Here is a 12500-nt window from a genome sequence, read left to right as displayed (position 1 = left end):
GTGTGTGTTTGGGGGGGGTTACAAACTTGCAAGGGACGCTCAACCCCACAGACCCCGCCTCTTTGCTCATCAACCACGCCCACAGCAGAGCGCTCAAAGCGGCCATTGGCTCAACAAGTGGAGCGGCCCCGCCCCCTCCTCACCCTGCCATAATAAAGTCAGTCCCACACACTCAGACTGAAGCTTCCATGAGAATACATGACACAGTAACTACATGAAACACAAGCTGTTTAATGCTCAAGAAGAGGAGTTAAGGACATGACCTTGTCCCGTCAGCGGGTGACATTATTATCAATTACGTGCTGATCGATCAGTCAAGTCAAAAATGTGTAAAAACGCCGGCAGACCCTCTTACAGCCTCCCATCAGCCGGGACCACCGTCACCGCAGCATCCCTCGTGTTGACCGTGATGCTGGTCGCCTCCTTCACACACCCGATCGGGACCTCTCTCGACCCTGCGGAGACCCCGACGGGGGGCGGCGGTGGATCCACTGGATCCTCCGGGGAGAAAGGTAAGGTTTTCTCGGCGTACTTCAGCAAGTTGGCCCGCGAGAGGAGAGCGCTGATCGGCGGGGGGCTGACCCGGGGGTCCCGGGGGGGTCCCGTGGTGGCGGCGGTGGTGGAGGAGGACCTCTCGCCGGACCACCTGTTCATCGCCGTGAAAACCACCGAGAAATACCACCGCCAGAGACTGGACCTGCTGCTGGACACCTGGATGTCCAGGAACCTCAGACAGGTATAGGATCTGATCCTTCTAACGCTATATGGACCAGAGGAGCTAACCTATGGGTGTCTGTCTGCATGATGATGATGATGATGATGATGATGTGGGAGCAGAACATTAAATGACGGGTTGGATTCTGTCTTTAGAAATACCATAGAAACGTATCGTAAAACATTTGTACTTTGGAAAAAGTAGCCTACTAAAATGGTTTTACTTAAGTAAAGGTATCAATACTGAAATGTAGAAATACTCTGTTACAAGTAGAAGTCCCATATTCAAAAATGTAGCCTACTTGAGTAAAAGTACAAAAGTATAGGCATCAAAATATACTTAAAGTACCAAAAGTAAGAGTAGTCATTGTGCAGAATGTCCCATTTCACGTTCAAAATGTATTAAAAATATTTAGAAAATAGCCGATCTACAAGCTCACAATGTCGCAATGCAACGCATTGTGAGCGCCTTGTAGATCTGCTATTTTCAAATGGCCGAAATATGTATAGTCCTATGGCTGAAGTGGTTATCTACAAAGTAACTAGTAACTAAAAATGTCAAATAATTAGTAGTAGTGGAGTAAAAGTATAATATTTTCCTTTGAGATGACTGTCATATATTATGACATGAGACCATAGAGTTATAATGCATGAGACATGACAGATGACTTGTGATCCACGACTAAATCAAAAGCAGGTATTTTCTGTCTGTCGTAGAAATAGATCTGACAAATTAGCCTATTACCAATTCGATCTGGGTACCTATCGGATTGATAGCCTATTTGTCACCTGGCAGAAGGTCACATTTTCTGTCAAACTGTGATTTAACTCTCACAGTTAAATGATCAAACTCATTTAGGATAGGCTGTAGCCTAGGTAAGAGCAACGTGTAGCTTTGCAAGAATTTATAATGGCACTTATGGCAAGCATATAGCCAGTCAAAATTCTGAGTATAGGCTTATAATTTTTTAAGCTGGATACGATATACCCTGAGTCCCTGACTCTGAGGTCTCTCAAGTGCAGTGGTGGAAAAAACAGACTACTCACATTCCTTACGTAAGTAAAAGTATCAATACTGCAATGTAGAAATACTCTGTTACAAGTAAAAGTCTGGAATTACATTTTTACTTGAGTAAAAGTACAAAAGTATTGGCATCAAAATCTACTTAAAGTACCAAAAGTAGAAAGTACTCATTATGCAGAATGTCCCATTTCACAAGTTTTCAAATGTATAAAAATCATTTGAAAATAGCTGATCTACAAGCTCACAATGTGTTGCATCGCGACGCATTGCAAGCTTGTAGATCGGCTATTTTCAAATGGCCGAAATGTATATAGGGCTGAAGTGGTTAATGTATGTTTTGTAATAATAATCCAAATCTGTAACTAGTAACTAGTAACTAAAGTTTTCAAATAATTGTAGTGGAGTAAAAGTGCAATATTTGCCTCCGAGATGTAGTGGAGTAGAAGTAAAAGTATAGAAAATGTGGAAACACTCCAGTAATACCTCAACATTGTACTTAAGCACAGTACTTGAGTAAATGTACTTAGTTACTTTACACCACTGCTCAAGTGAAACTGCAGCCAGTAAAATACCATGGCCAACAGTGTTTATTAGGGCCATCTAGAGGTCCATGTCTAGAAGCCCCCCCTACCAGAGAGCCACCATAGAATGTTATACACCCCGTGAAATGTGATTTGTTCCACCGGCTCTTTCATCCTATAGTTACTTTCATTGGTTTAGTTAATGGTAAAACACAAGCTGGCGCCTCTAATCAGAAAACCTGGCTGTCTTTTGTCATGTAAGAAACAGGAGAAAAAGAAAACAATTAAAGAGGGGGAGGGGGAAGAACAATAATTGACTTTTCATTATGTCTTTCTCACATTGTCCTTTGTATCATCATTGTTATATTGGGCCAGCCATTCAAATTGAATGACTGGCCCAATAATATAACCATATGATACAAGCAGTTGTGTAAAGTAACTAAGTACATTTACTCAGGTACTGTACTTTTTTAGGTACTTTTACTTCTACTCCACGACATCTCGGAGGCAAATATTGTACTTTTACAATTATTTGAAAACTTTAGTTACTAGTTACTTTGCAGGTATAAATTATTATATTATAAAACATACATTAACCACTTTAGCCTTATTTTATACCTAGGCTATTTGAAAATAGCCGTTCTACAAGCTCACAACACGTCGCAAACATTTTAGTACTTTTACTTTTGGTACTTTAACTACATTTTGATACAAATACTTTCGTACTTTTACTCAAGTAAATTTTGAATTCCGGGCTTTTACATGTAACGGAGTACTTCTACATTGCAGTATTGATACTTTTACTTAAGTAAAACATTTGAGTACTTTTCCCACCACTGAAAAATATGATACAAGGACATAATGTGAGAAAGATAATGGAAGTCAGAGGCAGGCCGAGCTCAAGGGAATAGTGGGCCTACTGAATGAAACAGGCTGGAATAGGATTGTTCATGTCTCATCCTGTGTTTGTGTTCCGCTATAAACCCTACTGTAGTGTTGACATGTAAACACATGGAGGTAGAGAGCTTAGGGATCACACAGCTGATGTCTCTCTCTGTGTGTGTGTGTGTGTGTGTGTGTGTGTGTGTGTGTGTGTGTGTGTGTGTGTGTGTGTGTGTGTGTGTGTGTGTGTGTGTGTGTGTGTGTGTGTGTGTGTGTGTGTGTGTGTGTGTGTGTGTGTGTGCTCTCATCTGCTCTCACGGTCAGGTGTGTGTGTGTGTGTAACGCTACCTTCTTCCCAGACACGCCTCTATTACTGTGAGACTGCTGAGTAATGAAATGCCTCCCCACACACACACACACACACACACACACACACACACACACACACACACACACACACACACACACACACACACACACACACACACACACACACACACACACACACACACACACACACACACACACACACACACACACACACACACCTTTTAACTCTATGACACACACACACACATTCTCCGAGCCCTGGGAACTCACCGTCTTTCTCATGGGAAGTTGCAAGGTCTGCGATCACGAGAGTAACACACACACACACACACACACACACACACACACACACACACACACACACACACACACACACACACACACACACACACACACACACACACACACACACACACACAGATGAAAAGTGTCAACAGGCAATTGTGAGAACTTTCCATGGACTACACATATACTTAGTATATTAATACACTGTTGATAGACTGCACATGCATGCTATCCACTGTTGAAGGCTGGCTGACACTATACAGTAGATACTGTACATCAGCCTCATCCACTGATAATCTGTACATAGTCCATTCATATATCCATTGACGCTATAAGTACATTCATGCATATACTCACTGGTGAGTATTTACTTATATTTACTGATAGAACACTATTTGAACTCAGACCAAGTACAGACTTACGTCTATTTATTTTATTTAATCTTTATTAAATGAAACTTTGTACCGGCCCTCTGTCTCACGTGCTGCTGTTGCTGCTGCGCCACCTGAAGAAGAAAAAAAAACGATCTGCAAGCGTGCAGATCGGTTATTTTCATCCAGAAATAGCAGATCAGAAACCGATCTGCAAAGCGTGCAGATCGGTTTCTGATCTGCTATTTCTGGTGCGTGACACCCGTGCACAACTAAGTATGAATCTAAGTCAGAATTCAAACCCTAACCCAGCAGATATTCGGCCTGATCCAACACAATCTCTTCACTGTCCAAGACATATTTATTACCGTCTTTCTGAGGACGTCATCATCATAGCTGAAAATAGCAGCGGGGAAAAAGCATATCTACAAGCTCGCAATGTGGCGTGCTGCGATGCTTGTAGATCTGTTATATTCGGGGCATAACTGGCGCTATAAGTACATTCATGCATATACTCACTGGTGAGTATTTACTTATATTTACTGATAGAACACACTATTTGAACTCAGACCAAGTACAGACTTACGTCTATTTATTTTATTTAATCTTTATTAAATGAAACTTTGTACCGGCCCTCTGTCTCACGTGCTGCTGTTGCTGCTGCGCCACCTGAAAAAGAAAAAAAAACGATCTGCAAGCGTGCAGATCGGTTATTTTCATCCAGAAATAGCAGATCAGAAACCGATCTGCAAAGCGTGCAGATCGGTTTCTGATCTGCTATTTCTGGTGCGTGACACCCGTGCACAACTAAGTATGAATCTAAGTCAGAATTCAAACCCTAACCCAGCAGATATTCGGCCTGATCCAACACAATCTCTTCACTGTCCAAGACATATTTATTACCGTCTTTCTGAGGACGTCATCATCATAGCTGAAAATAGCAGCGGGGAAAAAGCATATCTACAAGCTCGCAATGTGGCGTGCTGCGATGCTTGTAGATCTGTTATATTCGGGGCATAACTGGCACGTCGGCGCACACAAATATGAATCGGGCATAACTCTAACTATAACCCCTAAATCTAACATCTAAATGTCTTAACCCCCCAACCTGAATCTTATCCAGATTGTTGAAAGCCTAAACTCCCCAAATCTGTTTTAACCGTCCGTTTCTCTTGTGAGAACCTGGAAACATGTCCAGACAATGTCTATTTCCCATATTCTGCAGAGACATTTGGACCTCATAAATATTGTAATGCAATTTACACACACACACACACACACACACACACACACACACACACACACACACACACACACACACACACACACACACACACACACTCACACACACTCACACACACACATACACACACACACACGGTCTCCCTGCCTCAGTGACTGCTGCTGTTGTCCTAGTCTTAACCCGTTCAATCCGGGAAGGCATCTACAAATGTGTTCTAAATCCTAATAGGTTTCTGAAAAACCTATGTTGCTATATCAGTGGTATGTCAAGGACCCCCAAAATTATATTTATTTGGGCCGCGGACCCCCCATCTCAAAATATTTAGTTCCAGGGACCTCCCAGAAGCAAAGATTGATGTTAGCTTTAAAAAATACATATTCAAAGATTTGCACACGTTTTCACGATTTAAAAAAAAGATTGCAGATATACAAGCTCATAGCGCGGCACTCGTGCTATGAGCTTGTATATCTGCTATTTTTTTTTAATAGCCAACGTATAAAATAATGGTTATGGCTAAAATCTGAAATGACCCAGATGCGTTCCCGGATCGAAAGGGTTAACTGTAACACCATTTCCTGTGTTGTAAAACTCAAGCCCTGGCAAACTCCCAGCCTTCCATTCACCCCCCCCCCCCCCCCCCCCGCCCCCCCCCACACCCGCTCACCCACCCACCCCCACCATCACCCAGCTCCTCACGAGAATACACTGGTATAAAATATATCGTCTCTTTCGGGGTGGGAAACCTCATATGTCCAAAACTGTTACTTTTCAGGATTCAAATAAAAAAAAATTGGCTAAAGTAGCAGATCTACAAGCTCAGAATGAGCTTGTAGATCTGCTGCTTTTGATGCTTTTGTGTGACGCTGTAGTAGGGCGTTAATTTACAGAAAGAAACACGATAGGTTAAGATATGGAGATAAGAGGTTTCTGCCCGACAGCAACGATATGCTGGTATAAAAGATATACTGGAGTTGCATGGCGGACGCGCACACACACACACACACACACACACACACACACACACACACACACACACACACACACACACACACACACACACACACACACACACACACACACACACACACACACACACACACACACACACACACACACAGCGGCTGACTGCTCTCCAGGGGTTTAAGTGGCTCAACGAAAGATTGACGAAAACACACAGCTGGTTGGTCTCTCTCTGCCGCTCTTTTCTTCAGCTTCTCTCTCTCTCTCTCTCTCTCTCTCTCTCTCTCTCTCTCTCTCTCTCTCGCTCTCTCTCTCTCATTCTCCATCTCTCTCTGTCTTTTTCCACATGGGGTGAGAGAGATATGCACGCTCAACTTCACTACTTCCAGTGCATGTTCATAATGTGCCGCCCATTAGTCCGATGTGTCAATAGTCTGACAAATGTGAGGTTAGTGTGTGTGAGGCTGGGGTTAGGCATAGTTTTTAAGGTTAAGGGTTTGGGTTAGTTATAATCAGTGGTGTAAGAAGTACTTACATGTATTACTTGAGTAAAAGTATACTGTATAATGTAGAAAATACTCTGTTACAACAAGTAGGCTAAAAGTCCTGCATTCAGTAAAGGTACAAAAGTATTGGCATGGAAACGTACTTAAAGTACCAAAAGTAAAGGTATACTCATTATGCAGAATGTCCCATTTGACAAGTTCAATGTGTATACAAATCTTTTGAAAATAGCCGATCTACAAGCTCACAACGCGTCGCATTGCGACGCGTTGTGAGCTTGTAGATCGGCTATTTTCAAATAGCCAAAGTATAAGGCTGAAGTGATTAATGCATGTTTTGTGTTAATAAACAAAATCTACAAAGTAACTAGCAACTAAAGTTTTCAAATAATTGTAGTGGAGTACAAAAGTACAATATTTGCAGTGGAGCAGAAGTAAAAGGATTGAAAACTGGAAATACTCCAGTAAAGAAAATAATCCTCAGAATTGTACTGAAGTAGGCCTTGAGTACATGTACACCACTGGTTATAAATAATGCATGTCATTGGACCAATGGACCGTCAGACTAATGGCACCACGGCACCTGTGTTAGCCGTTTAGCTAGCAGCGCTGCTGGGCTTGTTTAACCAAGGGGGGGGGGCTCACTTCCTATGGAGAGTCAGGGGGTCCGGTTTGTCCCCCCCAACCCTGTCACTCAACACTTACTACGTGTACACAGTACACACACACACACACACACACACACACACACACACACACACACACACACACACACACACACACACACACACACACACACACACACACACACACTAGATGAGGGGTCAGCTGCTGTGGAGCTGATAGACGGTTACCTTTGTGTTTGGCTCTGCTCCAATGTCAGCACCGCCATTGGTGTGTGTGTGTGTGTGTGTGTGTGTGTGTGTGTGTGTGTGTGTGTGTGTGTGTGTGTGTGTGTGTGTGTGTGTGTTGAGTGACGGGTTGGAGGCGGGTCATTGAGCACAGAGGAAGTCAGACTGGACCCTCTGACTTTCCACAGGAAGTGAGCTCCCACCCTGGTTGCACAAGAACCCGACGGTACCTTACCTGAGATCAACATCCACACACACACACACACACACACACACACACACACACACACACACACACACACACACACACACACACACACACACACACACACACACACACACACACACACACATTTTTCCACCGGGCTGCTACTGTGGGTCACAGGAGGTCACAGTGCCTGGTTCTGCGGATGTAGTAGATTTCAATCTGTGTGTGTGTGTGTGTGTGTGTGTGTGTGTGTGTGTGTGTGTGTGTGTGTGTGTGTGTGTGTGTGTGTGTGTGTGTGTGTGTGTGTTAGAGCCCGACTGATGCCAGATTTTTGGGTCCAATCAATTCTGATCCTGGTTTTGTAGAGTCCTAGATCACAGATTACTGATGCAGGACCGATATGTTGTCCTAATGTGCAAAGTTATTCCAATTAATTAGAAAAACTTAATTTAACTAGAATTAATGTATTTGCCCTATTGAATATTCTTCCAAAAGTAGCAGAGTGTAGATCTGCTTTTTTTGTATTACTGAAAACTTTAGAAAATGTTATTAATGACATGCCCGGAATAAGAACGCAAGGTTGAAAGAGGTTAAAAATGGGGAGAAATCGGCTGCATAATTGCCCATAACGAGTTCATCCAAAAAGTCAAATAATTGCCGATTCATCAGCCCAATCGATATTTTGATCAGGATCTAGTGTGTGGTACAGAGCCAGGCTAGGCCGATGGAATAACTTTAAATGTCCTGTATTTTGACGTGTGTGTGTGTGTGTGTGTGTGTGTTTCACAGACATATGTGTTTACCGATGGAGAGGATGAAAAACTGAGGAAAAAGATTGGTGAGTTACACACACACACACACACACACACACACACACGCACACGCACACGCACACACACACAGTTTTTGCTGAGTAGCTGTATTGTAAGGTATTGGCGCCTGGGAGACAGGAAGTTGACACTGTAAAGCAGGAAGCAGGCTGCTGAGTGGACAGAAACACAGGAAGTGCCTCCAGTGCGTTTACAGTGCAGTGTTTATCATCGTCATGCACAACCTATTAATTTACACACGATAATATTTCGGTTTTGGCTTTTTTCCACTGTCGATTAAAAACTCCAAAAACATTCCAATGGGGAATATAAGAGAGTTGTTATGATAGTTTTATTCTCGAAAGTAGGGCTGCAACTATCGGTTATTTTCTTTGCGATTCATCAAATAGTCGAAAACGCTTTGTGAACTTTGAAAAACATTTAGCTTGTACTCATTATTTTATTAAAATGATCTTTTATCAATCATTTTTTATAATCAATTAAAATTATATCATCGCTGTCGGGCAGAAATCTCCTGTCTCCATAACTGTGTTTTTTCGTAAATTAATGCCCTACTTCATCATACTACAGTGTCACACAAAAGCATCAAAGTATGGGTGTGCCGATATATCGTCCCGCGATATATCGCGATACGTTTTCGTGACGATATGCATCGTTTTGGGGAAAAAAAAAATCTTTTTGATTTTATTTTTATTTTTTTACAATAATTATAATCAGGCATGCAAACAGCCCGAGGTGAAAAGGGTGACAACATGTTGTTGTTTTTCGGGTCAGGTGTCACACTATTGCCCTATTTGGATTCAAAACGGCTAGTGGAAGCTGAAAAGCTACAAGTTTGCATGTCTGAATAATGCAAAAACAGAAATATTTGTTTGCATTTGCTTTTTTTCTCCCCCATATATTTTCATAATAAAAAAGTGCGTATCGTATCGAAATCGTATCGAAGTTGTGTGCCCAATATCGTATCGTATCGTTTGGTGAAATTAGTGTATCGGCACACCCCTACATCAAAGCATGCTGTTTTTGAATTTGACTCATGAAAAGTTTTGGACATATGAGGTTTCCAACCGACAGAGACGATTTTGTTAGATTAATCGTTGCACACCTAGTCAAAAGTTTCAAACTGCCCTAGGTTTGGCATGTAAAAACGGTGTTGTTGGTTTATTCCACGGTTGGTGATGTTCCATTTGTTATTGATTATCAGGAGGACACCTGATCAATACTAACTGCTCCTCTGCCCACAACCGCCACGCCTTGTCCTGTAAGATGGCTCAGGAATATGATGCCTTCATCAAGTCTGGCAAGAGGTAAGAAAGACACGCACACGCACACGCACACGCGCACGCACACACACACACACACACACACACACACACACACACACACACACACACACACACACACACACACACACACACACGCAATCTAGTTTTGCCATGCAACACCATCGTATGACAAAGTGTAAACCAGGGTTTAAAGGGATAGTTCACCCCCAAAATGACTTTTTTCCTATGGATTAGTCACCCCATGGAGACTTGAATTCATGGATATTTTTTTGTTTTTGTCGCATTCCTAAGACAATAATTTGATGACCGGCAGCGGTTCCGGTAGGAGACACAAAGAGTATCCTTTGTGTCTCCTACCGAAACCGCTGCCTACTAAATTATTGTCTTAGGAATGCGACAAAAACTAAAAAATATCCATGAATTCAAGTCTCCGTGGGGTGACTAATCGATAGGAAAAAATAATGTTTTGGGTGAACTATCCCTTTAAAAACTGGGTAATGTGCAGTAACCATGGCAGACTGCCCTGCATAATACTGTCCAGTACACTGTGATGTAACCACATTAATAATGGGTGTGTTAGATTTAGGTGTGTCAGAGTGCATTGATATTACTGATGACTGGTGTCTCTGCTTGCCCTTTATACATGTTATTAGCTGTAGCTGCATTGTCTACTAACCTGCCAGGTTTTTAATCTGCTGTAGCCTTTAACCTGATCTGGGGAAAAAAAACTACAAAATCAGCCAAGGATTTAATTTAGGTGTTTTCACTGTTTGTTTTGCTAGACAGGGATGTTTTGGGGCTACCAAAACACCACGATACAGTGAGAGGGTGGTGTGTTTCTGCAGGTAAACACCACCACACTACTCCAGTGGCTGATAACTGCTGCTATAGAGGACAAACAAATTATTTGTCGTTTTCTTATGTAAACACAGGGCAAATTTACATACTATGCCTTTAACCTGAGCTCGAAAACAAGGGTTTCACAGAACTTTTAAGTGGTTATAACCCTGTACTGGGTGTGGTGTGGCTTCAGGTGGTTCTGTCACGTCGACGATGACAACTACGTGCACGTCGATTCGCTGGTCAGAGTCCTGTCCCGCTACAGCCACACGCAAGACGTGTACATAGGCCGTCCCAGCCTGGAACGACCAATAGAGGCCCTGGAGAGGCTTGGCACCGCCCACACGGTATGTTGTTCACCCACACACCTTCGCTGTCCAAACCGCTTCTTACTGTATTTCCTTCCGGTTTAAAAGTGCAATAGACGACGTTCAGACACTAAATGTCACACTAAACCACACTTCACACCACCTCTGTGGCATAAGGCTCCTTATTTCCCTGAGTAACGTCTATAAGGCAGTACACATGCAGTTTGCAACATTGTATCGTGACACCTGTTCACAAATGTCTGTTTAGGGGAGCAAAAAAGTACGTTTCCCAAGGAAAACGGAAGATAATGGCCTCTGTGAGCTGAGCCAATAGTTTTGGGGGGTGGAAAAGCAATACTTTGAGTCGACACCTTTTTTTTACTGTTTATCATTCATCATCTACATTAAAACAATTATCACTATGAGTTTTAAAGGCAGTGGTTTGACAAGGAGACGTTACACCAGAAGAACAGTTTGAACCCTAACTTGGGACATTGTGGTGTTTGTTTTTGTGTGTTCAGAAGCAGGTGCGGTTCTGGTTCGCCACGGGCGGAGCGGGGTTCTGCGTGAGTCGTGGCCTCGCCCTCAAGATGAGCCCCTGGGCCAGGTAAACGACCGTGACATTGTCACAGCATATAAAGACTCTAGGCCAGGGGTCTTCAACAGGGGGCCCGGGACCCCTAGAGGGTCCTCAGAGTAACTGCAGGGGGTCAGACATATTTTGTGTGATGGGGTACATTAGCCGAAAATAGCTGATCTACAAGCTCACAACGCCTCGCGCTTGATCATCTGATTACCATCTCCTCAAATCAGCCTCTCCCATGACGTCAGCCATGTCAGTCAGGTAGCCCAGGAAACTACGGGTGCAACACATTAACACATTGACCGCCAGAGGTTAATCTCATAATGTACTCACCAGTGCCAACGTTTTATTGTTGTTTTTTGTTTTTTTCACGTCGCCATAGACGTCGTTAAAATCCTTAAGATTGATCTGTGCACTGTTTGTAAACATCGCGGACATCTCCCTGTGTCTACCAGTCCAAACCACGTGTCAAACGGGGCATCCATTGTTGAGTTAGAACGGTTTATGTTAAACAGTGATCAGCGAGGAGAAAAACTACAATCGAAGAAAATGGCGTTTCAGTGTAGACTTTAGAATGGGAGCCGGCGTGATCGTCAAAACCGGATCCCAAATAATTCTGTTTCCGGTGGTGTTACAATGAAATGTGCCGTACCGGAAAATTGAAAAAAAAAAAAGAATTTGAAAAAAAGGAAAAAGCACCACAGCCCGTAGGCTACGGGATCGGCGGTTAAGCGTTGGATTTAACGGCCCGTAGAACTACG

The 12500-nt window shown here is 42.9% G+C and overlaps 1 protein-coding gene across 1 annotated transcript in view; it reads left to right on the top strand.

Moving 5' to 3' along the window:
- The first annotated feature begins 195 nt into the window (after positions 1-195).
- LOC308098888 (beta-1,3-N-acetylglucosaminyltransferase lunatic fringe-like) overlaps positions 196-12500 on the top strand; it is a 17724-nt gene continuing 5419 nt past the window's right edge. Inside the window, exons 1-5 of the mRNA XM_080447350.1 lie at positions 196-736; positions 8682-8730; positions 9927-10029; positions 11042-11195; positions 11678-11763. Coding sequence (XP_080303476.1) covers positions 326-736; positions 8682-8730; positions 9927-10029; positions 11042-11195; positions 11678-11763 — 803 coding nt within the window. The 5' untranslated portion in view covers positions 196-325. The remainder of the gene's footprint in view (positions 737-8681; positions 8731-9926; positions 10030-11041; positions 11196-11677; positions 11764-12500) is intronic.

Source organism: Gymnoscopelus braueri, assembly GCF_963280865.1.
Source record: "Gymnoscopelus braueri genome assembly, chromosome: 2".
Classification (NCBI taxonomy): Eukaryota; Metazoa; Chordata; class Actinopteri; order Myctophiformes; family Myctophidae; genus Gymnoscopelus; species Gymnoscopelus braueri.
Note: the sequence above shows the minus strand (reverse complement) of the source record. Positions and strands in the feature narration are given on the sequence as shown.